This window comes from Tursiops truncatus, chromosome 11, assembly GCF_011762595.2.
Source record: "Tursiops truncatus isolate mTurTru1 chromosome 11, mTurTru1.mat.Y, whole genome shotgun sequence".
NCBI classification, from domain to species: domain Eukaryota; kingdom Metazoa; phylum Chordata; class Mammalia; order Artiodactyla; family Delphinidae; genus Tursiops; species Tursiops truncatus.
This window is the reverse complement of record NC_047044.1, coordinates 58231456-58247749: the sequence shown is the minus strand read 5'-3', so window position 1 is coordinate 58247749 and position 16294 is coordinate 58231456. Positions and strand designations below refer to the sequence as shown.

At 43.5% G+C, this 16294-nt stretch overlaps 1 protein-coding gene and 1 pseudogene across 1 annotated transcript; both read right to left on the bottom strand.

Annotated features, from left to right (window-relative positions):
- Positions 1–261: 261 nt before the first annotated feature.
- On the bottom strand, positions 262–2003 carry APOF (apolipoprotein F). Its single transcript, XM_004332095.4, is given in 2 exon segments — positions 262–989; positions 992–2003. Coding segments are annotated over 2 exon segments (942 nt in total). The 5' UTR covers positions 1800–2003; the 3' UTR covers positions 262–855.
- A 9835-nt stretch (positions 2004–11838) lies between these two features.
- Positions 11839–16173, bottom strand: LOC109552911 (apolipoprotein F-like; annotated as a pseudogene).
- Between the last annotated feature and the right edge of the window lie 121 nt (positions 16174–16294).

Sequence of the window (16294 nt, the reverse complement as noted above, 5' to 3'; positions counted from 1 at the left end):
AAGCGGAGCTGAAACCACACCTCTAACTGCAGCGATTGGTAGGAAAGCTCAAGTAAGCCCTGCCCCGTATCTGCGGAGGGAGGAATCCAATGAACAGAAGAGCTCAGGACTGAAACAGCTGATTTCCGAGAACCCGCACATACGCAGCGGAACCGAGACTGGCTCAGGACCTTGGAGGCGCTGAGCTAACAAGCGAGACGGAATTTCGACATATTGGGACAGGAAGGGGAGGGCTTAAGTAATAACAACAAAACCCACAAAAGCCTATTTATTGTTGGTACCGTGCTAAGCATTAGGACACCGTACCGTTTTTAATTTCCACGAAACCCATTGCATATCACTATTCTTTAGAAATTTAAAAAACTGAGTTTGGAGAAAGAAGGTACTAGTCAATGGTCGCTGAAGCTCTAACAAGTGGAGCCTGGATTCAAAGCCAAATCCTCTGATTCCAAACCACAAACTTTAAAATTTCTACATTTTACAGTACTGCCTTCCTCCTTGATAAAAAAAATCAGAGATTTGGATTTTGAACACACACGTACAACTTGTCAGAATATTAGATCCAGTCATCATGTTTACCACCTTTTTTTTTTTTTTTTTTTGGCTGCACTGCGCTGGCATGCAGGATCTTAGTTTCCCCACCAGGGATCAAACCCGCACCCCCTGCAGTGGAAGTGTGGATTCTTAACCACTGGGCCGCCAGGGAAGTCCCACCACTTCTTTTATAATTGATTGATTGCTGCGCAGCTTACGGGGATCTTAGTTCCCCGACCAGGGATTGAACCTGGCCCCTTGGGCAGTGAAAGAGTGGAGTCCTAACCACCGGACAGCCAAGGAATTCCATACCACCTTCTTTTATATCTCAGTAGTATTCCCATCCCTAGGATCTAAGCCATAGTCATAGAGTAAGGTCCACTGCCAGTAAGGAACTGAACTTACTACTGATACCAAAGGGGCCATGGTAGTTGTTTCTTCCAGGTGACTCAATTTGAGGTGCCCCCCAAGACCTCCTTGCTGGTCTCTGGTGGAGGGCTGTTCACCTCTCTCTCATTATAATACTGGATCACCCGCTGAACCCCAGCCTTCACTATAGGTTTAAGTGAAGTACTGATCATTACTCCCGTGGGCCCCCCTGACAATCCAGCCATGGCCATCAGAAGTTCATAACCCAGATCTATGACCCCGTCTCGGCCTCGTTCCTTGGCCTTGTCCGAGCAGTTCTGAACAGCATAATACAATGCTGTGCCCAGGTTGTAGAAGGTTCCCACTCCTGGCAACAGCTGGACTACATTGTGCACACTCTGCTCCTGCTCCTGCTCACAGTCCTTGATGGAGAGGGATCGTCGGGCCCTCTCTGGGTCTGGGTGCTCCCTGGCCAACAGCTGCAGAGCAGAGGCCAGGGCATCCACTGACACTCCCGTCCCTGTGCTTCTGCTTTTCTCGAGCTCTTGAAGATGTCTGATGAGGATCTGTGTCGCCTTTACACTCCCCTGGCGGTAGAGCTGAAGCTGCAGGACCCGTACATCAGCTTGACAGCCAGCTTTCTCCAAGGCAATCATCAGGGGCAGGCCTACCAGGAACTTGGGGAGAAGGGCCATGTGGGTGAAGCCAGGCAGGGATTTGGGGAGCAGGGCCCGGCAAGACAATGGGGCTGAGGAAGGTAGCCAGGATCCCAAGGATGAGTGAAGATGCACCAAGACGTTTGTCTGGTTTCCATATGGAATGGCATCCACAGCGTGCAGCAGGAAGCAGCAAAGAAGTAGCTCAGCTGGTACCATGATGAGTCTGAGACCACGCATGTCCGGAGCAGAGTGCACTGGAGACGGGAGAAACCAGAAACATACAAACCGTTTCCGTAAGGACTGTGGTCCAAAAGGAGCCCAGGACTCAGGGAGAAGAACCTCATCTATCACCTCCAAACTTCTGTTCTTTTTAGCTAAAGGACTGAGAAACAGGAAATGCAACCCAATTGTTCCCTCTTGACCTTCTCCATCTTCAGGTCTTCCTCTGCCTGATTTCCACCCATTTAATAGGGAGCCCCAAATTACCACAAAGTCTGGTGATTAAGAAGTAATACGGCTTTGATAGATTTGGTAGCTCCTCGATCCTGTTCTGCCTACTCCTCTGTCGGGTGAAGAAAGTAGATATTGGCTTTCCCCTATTATCAGTAAGAGATGTAATCTCTGCAAATATTTGTCCATTTGTACTGGCTTCTCAAACCTTGTCCCCTTGTCACACACTGGACCTCAATACCTAAAAACTCTGTTCTTTGGCATTTCCTGCCGGTCCCTGTCACTTTCACACTCCAGCTCATGATAGAAGCTGGGAAACCCAGAATCAGAAGAGGTTAGGTATCTATGATTCTCTTTTCAGTTTAAAAATTAAATTAGCAAAAAAAAAATTAAACTAGCAAGATTCAGTGTCTCATTGGAGATTTAGTACAAGGTAGATGAATGAGAAAAAAGTTAAAATGCTTCTACGTGTTTCTATTCTGTAGTTTTGCCTTATTTTTAACTTCCCTTTCCAAAGATAGAAATAACGTTATGCAGCCCATAAGAATCTGCTGGACTCATCCATTGTGGATAACAATTGTTTATCCATCAGCTGTTCTCTATGCTGAGAGAGATTGAGCTCCAGTATAATCCACCCAACTTCCACTTGTTTCTTTTACTAATCCAGTCATTCTAATGGATATAATAATGGATCACAGATTTGTGATATCATTGCTTAGCCATTTTTATTAGTTAACAATAAGTGTCTTTAAGCTTTCATCAGATTGTAAATGTTCTGAACATTTGAAGTTTCCTTGAATTATAAATGTAATTATCAATAAAAAAATCAATCTGTCTATGTATCTATTTCTCTGTCTTTCTATCTAGCTAATGTTTTCAATAGCACACTTTTCAACATGTGGAGGGAAATATGAGGGACTGGAGAATAGAAAGAATATGATGAAGTTTCTTTGCGTGCATTCCAAAGATAAAATTATCATTTTTTAAAAGAGGAGAATAGAAAAACAAATGAACAAAGAAACAAAATGGGCATAGAGAAGTGTAAGCAACCTATCTATTTAGTTTTTAACACTTCATTAGGGCAAGTCAGCTTCAATGGTGCCTGGGAATTCATTTGGAGGATTGAAATCATATACCTCCTAGAAGCAATTCAAGATTTCAAAAGAATAATTTCTAAGTCATTTGATCTTTGTAACACTTTGTGCTCTACAACGCATCGACAAAGTTCAGGAAAAAAAGTGCTAGGAACCATTGAGTCCTGTGTTTACTTTTCATAACTTTGATGCTTTTTTGTAATGACTTTGAAGAATGAGAACTTATAAAGAGAGGGTAGTAGGAAAGGGTGGAGTGGAGTTTGATAAGAGCTTGTAAGAGACTATTAGCTTAGTGGGCACAGAGTAGAAATAAGATGATTAGAAATTTTAATAACCTACAATGAAAAGAATCTAAAAACAGCTATAAGTATAAGTATAACTGAATCAGTTTGCTGTACACCTGAAACTAACAACATTGTAAATCAACTATACGTCAATAAAAATTATAAAAACAGAAAAAGAAAGTTAAAATGCTTCTCATGCTTAGACATATTACAGGTACAGTATATGATAACTGAAAGAAAAAATGGAAAATGGAATGTGAAATAAGGACTGAGAGCTACTAAGTGGAGAAAAGCAAGGCTAACACCAGTCACCTGTGTCTTTTAGCACTGGGATGAAATAAAGAGCATATACCTATCCTAAGTGGTGTCCAACATTTCTGCCTGCTTACTGTGTCCCATCCTTGAAAGTAGTCCTGGGAAAGCAGACTTGTCACCTAGGTGGCACTGAATATCTGAAGTAAAGAATCTGGACAAGTTCCTGAATAAATTTCCCCATAAAGCACTTCAGAATAACTGTGGAACATTTGATAAATTATATTGTCATCATCCATAGACACTGAGAGGCTCTTAACTTGGGGGTGTCTTCAGATTTTACCTAATTCTCCAACATGTTCCCAAGACTCATACCTGCAGTTCTAGGGGATGTTGATAGCAAAAGCTCTGAATTGTGTCACCAGCATCATGGGGGATGGCTTCTCAGCAAACTCAATCACCATCCAAGCTAACTGGCAGACCAGCCACCCCAGTGGGCATATTTGCCATCGTTAATACATTCCTCAGGGTGAGTAGCTGAGTTTTGGATTTATCCAAGCCTCCCTGTGGGTCCCCCAAGATCCCTCAGAATGACTTTAGCATTGCCAATGCCTTCTTCCTCATTGTGCTTTTTGCTCTCTCTCATGGATGAGGGTTTAAGTGGTGTCCTTTCCTCCCATCTTAACAAGCTGAAGCTACAGAATGTGGGCCTCAGCTGGGCCGACATCCTCCTCCTGGGCCACCTCCAGAACTAAGTTGGATAGGTACTCAAATAGAGGGGCTAAGGATGGGGCCGTACATAAGAGAACCTGGCAGGTCTTGGAATCTGGGAGAGGGATCTGGTTGGAGAGCGTGTTCAGAGGATGCCCAGTTTCTATGAAAAACAGCTGGAAAGTCAGAACCCCTTCCTGGGTATTTCTTGGAAAGACAGCCAATGGAGACGGTAAGATGCAGCAAAGGAGCAGTACAGCCTGGATCATGGTGCGTCAGCAGAACAGCCCTGCTGGAAAGAAGCAGTGCTCAGATTGGGAAGTGGGGAAAGGCTTGGGATGAAGAGATACTAAGACTGGTCAGAACTAGGAAGTGTCTTGGCCCTTAGAAACTTTGGTTACCTGGGCATACCTCAGGCCCACTATTAAAGGCTATGGGAGATCCTCACTGTTTTGAGGAAGAAACAAACCAGAGGAACAAGAAAGTGCAAAAATCTCCTTTGCTTTGGTATCTTCATGGCTGGAATGACTGTTCTGATTTTTTTTGTTGTATCCCACTTTCTCCTTTGCCCCAGCCAGAATCACGAGGATGCCAGAATGCTGATAGTATCCAAAACAATGAAGGACATAGCATTTGCAAATATTTATTCATCTCTCTCCAGCCCAGACTTTGTCCTCCTCACCTTTGTCCTATACTGACAAATAGGCCTTTTCCCTTTTTGACCCTCACCAATCTCACCGTGATTGCTAACCACAGTGGGCCCTGGGTTGGACCCCTGGTCGGGGAACTAAGATCCCACAAGCCTCGCGGCACAGCCCACTCCCCTGCCCCCCAAAAAAGGGCAAGGGACTTGAATAGACGTTTTTCCAAAGAAGACGTACAAATGGCCAGTTAGCACATGAAAAGATGCCCAATATTATTAATCATTAGGGAAATGCTAATCAAAATCACAATGAAAGGCCATTTCACACAACCTAAATGTCCCTCACAAATAGGTGAACAAAATGTGGTATACACATACAATGGAACATTATTCAGCCTTAAAAAGGAAGGAAATTTGAACACATGCTATAACATGAATGAACGTTAAGGACATTATAGTAAATGAAATCAACCAGACACAGAAGGACAAATATTATATGATTCCACTTACATGAAGTACTTAGAATAGTCAAATTCAGAGACAGAAAGTAGAATAATGGTTATTAGGGGCTGAGGACAGGGAGGAATGGGGAGTTAGTGTTAATGAGTACAGAATTTCAGTTTGAGAAGATGATGAAAAAGTTCTGGAGATTGATATGTTAACAAAGTGAATGGATATTAACAACAGTGTGAATGTACTTAATGTCACTTAGAATTGGTTAAAATGGTAGATTTTATGTTATGTATGTTTTACCACAATAAAAAAGCATTAATCATAAAATTAAAGATCAATAAATTGGACTTCAAAATGAAAACTTCTGCTGTTAAGAAAATGAAGAGACAAGCCATGGTCTGGGGAAAATACTTGCAAATATATATCTGACAAAGAATATCTATCACATATGATACATGTGTGAAATTTATGTCAGTGATAAACAGTTGGCCTCAGTATCCATGGATGCAGAACCTGTATGGAAGGTCGACTGTACTATGACATTTTATATAAGGGACCTGAGCATCCACAGATTTGGTATGGGGGGAGGGTTCTGGAGGCAATCCCCCTCAGATACCGAGGGAGGACTGTATGGCACTATAATTTACATCAGTGGTATGATACATGCAATATGCATATAGACACACAATATTAAATAAGCAAACAATTCCATTTTATAAATGGACAAAAGACTTGAACAGATACTCACTTCACAAAAAACAGTGGCCAATAAACATATCAAGAGATGTACAATATCATGTCATCAAAGGAATGTAAATTAATACCACCAGGAGATACCCACTAGGATAGCTAAAATTAGAAAGACAGATAATATCAAGTGTTGATGAGAATCAAGTAGAACTTTCATACATTGGTACAATCACTTTGGAAAACTGGCAGTTATATGTGTATATATATATATATACACACATACACATATATATGTATATACGGTTAAATATATACCCATCCTATTGCCTAGCAATTTTTCTTCTAAATATTTACCAAAGAGAAATGATAACACATGTCCCATAAAAGACAAGAATGTTCATAGCATATTTATCCATAATAGCCCCAAATTGGAAACTACCCAAATGTCCACTAACAGGTGCACGAATTTTAAGAAAGCTGTCGTATATTCACAAACTGATATATTACTTAGCATTAAAAAGCTATAAACTACTGATACCCATGAGAACATTGATAAAGCGTAGACACGCTGAGCAGAAGAAGCCAAACTCAAAAGACATATTCTATGATTTCATGTGTGTGAAGTTACAGAGAGGCAACACAACTACACAGATAGAAATCAGACCAATGTTTGCATGTGTGGAGGGAGTCATAGGAGATGGGGAGGGAGTCATAGGAGACGAGGAGGGCAGGGGAGTGAGATTGACTGGGAACTTTCTAAAGTGTAGGACATGTTCTGTACCTTGTTTGGCCTGGTGATGTATCTATGTATCTATTTATGTATCTATCTATCTCTGTGAGTTCCTGTTTTTTTGTGTGTCAAAGCACATTGAACTGCTGTTTAAAATCTGCCTGTTTTATTATAGGTTAATTATACCTCAGCCAAAAAATTATTAACAGAAGTGATCTCTGAGTGATCAAATTTGGGGGGCTTTTTCTTTTAAATTGTCCAGACTTTTTTGCAATATGGATATATTACATTTACTACCAGAAAATAAAACCAATTCTTTCATTTTAAAGAAGATATTAAAAAAAGGAGAAGATATTAATGGATCAACCAACAGCAAAAATGTGTATATCCTTTGACCCACAAATTCCACTTCTGGGAAATTATTTCCGGAAAATAAGAATGAATCCAGGATGGGGGGATGGGTAAATTAGGTTAAGGGGATTAAGAGGTACAAACTTCCAGTCACAAAACAAATGTCACAGGCTTCAAGTTAGTATGAAGAGTAAAGTCCAATTTTTGCTTAAAAATATATGTGCAGGGACTTCCCTGGTGGTTCAGTGGTAAAGAATCCGCCTTCCAAGTCAAGGGATGCGGGTTCGATCCCTGGTCAGGGAACTAAGATCCCACGTGCCGTGGGGCAACTAGACCCTGGAACCACAGCTACTGAGCCTGCAAGCCTCAACTAGAGAGAGGAAGCCCGCACGCCCAACTAGAGAGAAGCCCGAGCGCCACAACAAAACAGATCCTGCGTGCCACAACGAAGACCCGACACAGCCAAAAATATAAATAAATAAATATTTTTTTAAATGTATGTGCATATTACAGTTATAGAAAAATTCTATAAGGATAGTTGGACACCCAAATATTAATAAACTAGCCCTATGAGGTGGGTCTATAGGTAATTTTTCTTTACTTTTTTACATTATGTTCATTGCAAACAAAAGTAAAAAAATACGTTACTCATACAAGATTAAAAAGGAAGAAATCAGACTGTCAGATTGTGGGTTAGGGAATTCCCTGGTGGTCCAGTGGTTAGGACTCTGGGCTTTCACTGCCGAGGGCGCGGGTTCAATCCCTGCTTGGGGAACTAAGATCCTGCAGGCCTCATGGCACTGTCAAATAAATAAATAAATAAATAAATAAATATTTTAAAAAGAAAAAAAAGATTTTGGGTTAAACCATCACTCCCACTGAACAAAAGGCTGGGGAGTGAGAATGAGGCTGCAGAGAGGCCATGGAGTCGGGCAGGAGAGATGAAATCATTATGAGGAGGGGAGAAACATGAGACCAATACCCCCTGATGGCTATAGGGTAGTGGATCTCAAAGTGTGGTCCCAAGACCGTCACCAGCCTCAGCGTCACCTGGGAACTTAGAAATGTAAATTCTTAGGCCCCATCCCAGACCTGCTAAATCAGGTACTCAGAATAAGCTCAGAAATCTGTGTGGGTTTTTTTGTTTTGTTTTGTTTTGTTTTTTCCACTCCACGCAGGCTTTTGGGATCTTAGTTCCCTGACCAGGGATCGAACCCAGGCCCTTGGCAGTGAAAGCACGGAGTCCTAACCACTGGACCACCAGGGAATTCTCCAGAAATCTGGTTTAACAAGCTCTACAGGTGATTCTGATGTATGCTCAAATTTGACCACAGCTATTGTACCATTGTACCATTAAAGGTTAGGAAGCACAGGTGGCAGTGTGGGGTAAGGGTAGGGCGGGAAGTGCTTCTAGCCACTTCTCCAGCTGCCCCAAATATATTTGTTAATTGTGTAAATTACTGAATGGATCCTAAAGATCTAAAAGTGAGTAAGGCAGGATCCTTACACTCTAGGAGCTCACAATTTAGGGGGAGAAGTAGGAAATGTGCTGTGACACCAGAGGATTTGTGCTATAGCAGTGGAAAGAAGAGAGCTCAACTGCCAAAGTTTCTCCATAGATTCAAAGGGTAACAGGGACAACTTTTCAAAAGGAGTGACAATTGAGCTGAGTCTTGAAGGCAGAGGTTTATCCGGAGGACAGGTGAGGTATGTGTGTGTGTGGTTGGAGCCTTCTAGTAGAGGGACGGGCATGACCAACCATTGAGAGAAAAAGCCTGCTTTTGGAGTATGGAAAGTAGTCCAAGATGAAGATGACTTCAATGTAAAGTAGGTATGTGGGTGGCATGGACCTAAGGCTGCCAAGGTTGGACAAAGACCAGACACAGAGGCTCTGGACTCTGTCTTGAAAGTAGTGGGGAACCATCAGGTTGTCTGGACAGGGGAGTGATAGAATCAAACCTATGTTTTAGAAAGATAACTCAAGAGGCAATGTGGAAGGTGGACTTAGGAGGAGGGGAGATTAGAGTGAGGAGGACTAGCAGGATGGCTGCTGCAGGAATCTCAGTCGGAGATGACAAATTGCAATGAGTAGGAAGAGATCTAGAGTAGTCAAAGTTATAGAAACAGAAAGTAGAAGGATGGTTGCTGGGGGCTGAGGGGAGGGGGAAATGGGGAGTCGTTTAATGGGTAGATTTTCAGTTTTTCAAGGTGAGAAAGTTCTGGAGATGGGTTGCACAACAATGTGAAGGTAGTTAACACTATTGAACTGTACACTTAGAAATGGTTAAGAAGGTATATTTTATGCTATGTGTTTTTTACCACAATTTTAAAAAAGCTAAACTGGGACTTCCCTGGCGGTCCAGTGGTTAGGACTCAGTGCTTTCACTGCCGTGGGCCCGGGTTTGACTCCTGGTCGGGAAACTAAGATCTCACAAGCTGCGCAGAGCAGCCAAAAAAGAAAAAAAAACTAAGAAAAGAATGAAGAAGAAAAAATTTTCAGATTGAGTAGACTCACAGGATACCAGAAAATAGGTGAAAAAAACCCCATACTTAATGTATTAGTGTGCCAGGGCCGCCATAACAAAATACCATAGACTGGGTGATTTTAACAAAATGAATTTATTTCTCATGGTCTGGAGGCTACAAGTCCAAGGTCAAGGTGTTGGCAGGTTCGGTTAGTCCTGAGACATCTCTCCTTGGCTTGCAGATGGCTGCCGTCTTGCTGTTCCCACACATAGCCTTTCCTCTGTGTTTATGCATTTCTGGTGTCTTTTCCACTTCTTATGACACCAGTCCCCTTGGATTAGAATCCCACTCTTTTTTTCTTGTTGTTGTTTAAATTTTATTATTTATTTATTTATTTTTGGCTGCGTTGGGTCTTCGTTGCTGTGTGCGGGCTTCCTCTAGCTGCGGTGCAGGGAGGGCTACTCTTCGTTTTGGTGCACGGGCTTCTCATTGCAGTGACTTCTTTTGTTGCAGAGTGTGGGCCCCAGGCACGCGGGCTCAGTAGTTGTGGTGCACGGGCTTAGTTGCTCCGCGGCATGTGGGATCTTCCTGGACCAGGACTTGAACCCTTGTCCCCTGCATTGGCAGGTGGATTCTTAACCACTGTGCCACCAGGGAAGTCCCTAGAACCTTACTCTTATGATATCATTTAACCTTAACTACCTCCTTAAAGGCCCTCTCCCCACATATAGTCACGTTGTGGGTTAGGGCTTCAACTAATGAATTCTGAGGGGGGACACAATTCAGTCCATAACACCTAGAGACATTATCATGTAATACCAACAATAAAAACTATGAATAATAATTTAAAACTTGGAAAGAAAAGTCAGTTTCTCAGTTGTACCACCCACATTTCAAGCACCCAGTAGACACATAGGGCTCGTGTCCACCATATTGGACAGCACAGATATAGAACATTTCCATCATCTCTCAAATTTCTGTTGGATTGCAGTAGTCTGGAAATTGTGGGAGAAGTCATAAAACCCCTAAGATTGTAATTGACTCTATTTTAATACACCCCCAGGTCCCTCTTCCCTATCTTAATCAGAGGGATCATCCCCGTTCCAAACACCTGGAATTTCAACAAGGACTGGTAAGACTTGTCACCTCTGATTTTCAGTACGTGGATTAGCACATCTGTGAAAGACCTGCTGGCCTGGGCAGCATTCTTGCTCCTGGGGCCATCTGATCTTTGGGAAATCTCAATTTATTGCAGTACCCAGAGCCTAACAGAATAAAGCAAGCATGTATATGATTTAAGGAGTCGTATGATTTTATGATGAAGGGAAAAAGCCTGTTTTGTTTTGTTTTTGAGGGAAGAGGATTCTCTTCACTACCATGAATAATGACAGACTGACATAATCATAGTTGAATATTCTACTCCATATCTGAAGTTTAGGATAAGGGAGTTGGTGATAATTTTAAATTCAGTTTAATTCCTTCTGTGAATAATCTCTTTATTTATATAAAGCAGAAGATTCCTACAAAAAGTATCTAAGTCATGGCCCTTGAATAAGGCCCGAAATGAGTAGGAGCTGACTTTACTTCAGGAGTCTTGTCTTCCGAGGCCATGGTTGTTGTTTGTCCCCCTGGGTGATTTACATCTGTGGTGCCTTCCAAGCCCTCCTCCCTAGTCTCTGACAGAGGGGTATTTGCCTCTTTTTCATGGTAATAATGGTTCAGCTGCTGAACCCCAGATTTCGCTGCAGATTTAAGCACAGAGCTCACCAGTAGCCACTGGGTCCCCTGATAACCTGGGCATGATCATCCGAAGGCTGCAGCCTAGGTCTGTGGCCTCATCTCAGCCTCACTCCTTGGGTCTATTGTAGTTCTGAGCAGCAGAGTACAAAGCTATGCCTGACTTCGTAGTAGATTCCCAGTCCTGGCAACAGCTGGACCACGTTGTACATATGCTGCTTTTGCTCATACTAACATTGTAGAGTAGAGAAGGCACATCTTTATCTCCCTGGATCAGGCTAAACCCTGCCTAAGAGCTGTGGAACAGAGACCAGGGCACTCCCTGGGAGGCCCCTCCCTGTGCTGCTGTCCATGTGGCAGCATGGCAGCATGTATTTGATTGAAGAAAACCTGCATGGCTTTCACATCCTCCAGGCTATAAAGACAAAGCTGCAGGGTCTAGGAATCAGTCTCATGATCAGTCTGCTCCAGGGACACCCTTGGTGGAGTACAAAGCGGGTGAGGCCAGCCAGGGACTTTGGGAGCAGAGTCTGGCAGAACCAAGAGCCTGCTGTGGGTGGCTGGATCCCCAGAGATGAGGAAAAAGGCACCAGGGTCTTTTTCTGGGCACCACATGAAGTGACAACCACGGGGTACAGCAGGAAGCACTAAAGGAGCAGGTCATGGTGGGTCTTGGTGATGTCTAGCTGGATCTGACTATACTAGAGTGGAAGACAACACACAAGCTGTTTCCTTTGGGCTGTGGTCTGAAGGAATCCAGAGCTCAGTTAGAGGACATCTCACCCATCAACTCCCAGCCTCTCTTCCTTTTAAGTTTGCGGCCAGGGAATGGGACTCAATTGCTCTTCTTGGTCTCCCTATCCAGATCACCAGGGACTTCCTCTGCTTTACATGGGCCCCATTCCATGCAGGTATGGGGCCCCAAATTACCACACAATCCAGTCAGTGAGAAGTGAAACTGCTCTGGTAGATCTAGACCCACTCTGCCCAGTTCTCTGTCCCATAAGGAGGAAAGATGGTTGCTTTCCCCAATGATCAGCAAGGGATATGACCTCTATAATTATTTGCCCATTTGTATTGACTGCTCAAACCTTGTCCCCTTGTTACACACTCAGCCTGAAAATACATTGGCACTTCCTACATGTTCCTGCCACATTTCATCTCCAGCTCACAAAAGAAGCCGTGGAGGGAAGTTCCTGGTGGTCCAGTGGTTAAGACTCGGTACTTTCAATGCTGTGGGCCTGGGTTTGATCCTTGGTCAGGGAACTAAGATCCCATTTTGCACAGTGCCCCACCCCCCAAAAAATGCCACGGAGACCCGCCGTTAAGAGAGATCAAGTAACAGTGATTCTGATATAGAAGCAACATTTAATTTCTCTTTTCAGTTTAAAAATTAACACAAGCAAGCTATAGCATCCAGTTGGGGAATTAGAAAGTAAAAGGTAGATGAACGGGGAAAGATTACAATATCCTTCGTGTCTAGTACATAATATAACCACAGTATCTTTTAACTGAAATAAAGAGAAATTGGGAGAAAAAAATAGGGGCTAGGACCTATTAAGAGAGGGGGCAAAGCTGACTCTGGTCACATGTCTTTCAGCACTGGGATCAAATGAATAGCACACTTCTGCCCTAAGCTGTCTCAACATTTCTAACTACCTGTTGTGCACAGTCCTTGTACACAGTCCTATCAGAGACATTTGAGACAGGAGATGGGATTCCTCGGAGGCCTTCCTTATCCAAAAAATGTCTGGAAATGTTTTTGTATTAGTCCCAGTATAAGGCACATCAGAATAGTTGTGGAATGTTTGACAAAGTATATCTGATCTTCCATAGGCATTGTGAAGTCTTTAATCTCAGGGCTTTCCATCAGCCGTTTGCCTACTCCTTCCAAATGCTCCCAAGATTTATCCGTGCACTTCTGGGTGACACTAATGACAGAAATCTTTAACTCTGTTACCAGCTCAGTGGAAGGGAGCTTCTCAGCAAATTCAACTATCAGTTGCGCTGTCTCGTAGAGCACCCACTTATGTTCCTGCCTACATGCCTCAGGAAGGGTAACAGCGCTGTACCCGCCTAAGCTCCCCTGAGGATCCTCCCAGATCCTTCAGAATGACCTTAGCATTACCAATCTCTTCTTCCTTATTGTTGTGCTTTTTGCTCTCATGGATGAGGGTTTCAGTGGTATCCTTTCCTCCCATCTTAACAAGCTGAAGCTGCAGAATGTGGGCCTTGGTTGTGCAACCAACCTCCTCCAGGGCCGCCTCCAGAGCTAAGTTGGATAGGTACTCAGAGAGAGGGGCTAAGGAGGGGACTGTGTGCAAGAGATCCCGGCAAGTATGGGGATCTGGGAGAGGGATCTGGTTGGAGAGCACGTTCAGAGGATGCCCAGTTTCTGTGAAAGATGGCTGGAAGTTCAGGGCCCCTTCCTTCTTGGAAAGGCAGCCCCTTGGGACAGCAAGACACAGCAAAGGAGCAGCACAGCCTGGATCATTGGGTCAGCAGAACAGCCCTGCTGGAAAGAAGCAATGCTCAGATTGGGAAGTGGGGAAAGGTTTGGGATGAAGAGACACCAGGACTGGTCAGAGCTTGGAAGTGTCTTAGCTCCTGGAAGTTTCAATCACGCTGGACATCAAACCTTATAGGCTGTGGGAGATACTCACCTGCTCCTGGTAAAAAAAGAAGCCAGAGGAATGAGATGGTCTGAACATGTCCTTTGCCTCTGTGCTTCTCTGATCTGAATGACTGCTTTCTAGATCTGACCTTCTCTTTACCCGAGACAAAACAGTTGACCCCTCTGAAAACAGTGAAGGACATAACATTCACAAATATTTATCTGCCTCTTCTTAGTTCAGGCTTTGCCCTAACCTTTGCCCCCATGCTGAAATCAGGTTTCTCCCTTTTCCTGCCCCGTATCCCTCTCATCCTAAGGATTTCTCTAGACCTAAACTTCGATGAGAAAAAACTCCGCTGGGTCTTCTGGGGAAGTGAGAGGTGAAAGGCAGGGATACCAGTGATTTCTGGGTAGGAGACCCCAAAATAGTTCTTTAAAAATTTTTATTATTACTATTATTATTATTATTTTTTTTGCGGTACGCAGGCCTCTCACTGCCGTGGCCTCTCCCATTGCGGAGCACAGGCTCCGGACGCGCAGGCTCAGCGGCCATGGCTCACGGGCCCAGCCGCTCAGCGGCATGTGGGATCTTCCTGGACCGGAAGAAGAACCCGTGTCCCCTGCATCGGCAGGCGGACTCTCAACCACTGCGCCACCAGGGAAGCCCATAAAAATTTTTATTATTTTTTAATTGAAGTACAGTTGATTTACAATTTACAATGTTGTGTTAGTTTCAGGTGTACAGCAAAGTGATTCATATATATATATATATATATTCTTTTCCAGATTCTTTTTCATTATAGGTTATTACAAGATATTGAATATAGTTCCCTGTGCTATATATAGGTCCTTGTTGTTCATCTAGTTTACCTATAGCAGTGTGTATCTGTTAATCCCAAACTCCTAATTTATCCCTCCCCCCACCCGGTTTCCCCTTTGGTAACTGTAACTCTGCCCAAAATATTTTATTTATTTATTTGGCTACGCCAGGTCTTCGTTGTGGCACATGGAGTCTTTAGTTGTGGCATGCAGGATCTTTTAGTTGCGCATGCACGAGGGATCTAGTTACCTGACCAGGGATCAAACCCAGGTCCCCCGCATTGGGAGCACAGAGCCTTAACCACTGGACCACCAGGGAAGTTGCCCAAAATAGTTCTTACTCAATGGATTTAATAGGTAGAGGAATAGGACAATAGAATCCACCAGAAGTCAGACCAGATAAGAGCAACTTTTCAGTGTTTACATTAATTCCAGTGCAATTCCCTAATTAAATGCATCCATTACCTTGATAGTACCCCTTTCTAAGCCTACATCAAAACTATAGGAATAGGGCTTCATTTCTCATACAGGGGTCTAGGTGAGAAACTGTAGTCTGAACAGTAAGGAACAATGGCATATGGTGCCTCCTAAAACTGGTACAAAAGTCCACACATCATTGTGGCATAAAGGTTTCTCTCTGGTGCCATAACCCACCTTGGAACACAACCAAAGGGAACGGGTCAATGAAGGGGTCTTGGGTCCCTCCTCCTATCTTATTCACTCCTCTCAGTCCCAGGATGGCTCCCTAATAAGCAAGAAGACATCAGTCCCTAGAATAAGAGAAGTTAAGTCTTCAGAAAGCTACAGGGACACATTCCTAAAACTGGGAGAACTAGATGTAGAGGTATCCAACACTATTGCCTGAAATTCTTGGACCCTAAGTCCACAGGAAACCTCAAGACTCTACTGCTTCCGGACAGCTTAGAGAAGTTTTTGGGTCCTGCCAGAGTCTCCCATTTCTGACTTGAGTTCACCATCCATAACTGGACCTCCAGTTCTACAATCAGCGTCATCCTCATCCTCAATATGAAAATTACTTTTCCTTGAAATTCCTTGAATTTCCAACTCTGGTGCCTTGGGAATGACAGGGAAGAGAGATTGTGCAAATATGTAGGGGGATGGAAAGTGGTGGTGAGCTTGTCTCCAGGACTGAGGAATGACAGAGGGATGAAGACAAAGCCAGGTCCCCCCAGTCAGACTTCCTACCTTTGCTCCTGTCCTCATCTTCTATCTGTTCATCAATTCCCATTAGCTGTCACTTCTTGGATGATGGGTTTTTTGTTTTAATTAATAGTTCATTTTTGGGAATTCTCTGGCAGTCCAGTGGTTAGGACTCCATGCTTCCACTGCACGGGGCACGGGTTTGATCCCTGGTTGGGGAACCAAGATCCCACAAGCCATGCAGCACAGCCAAAACAAATATATAAATAAAATAAAA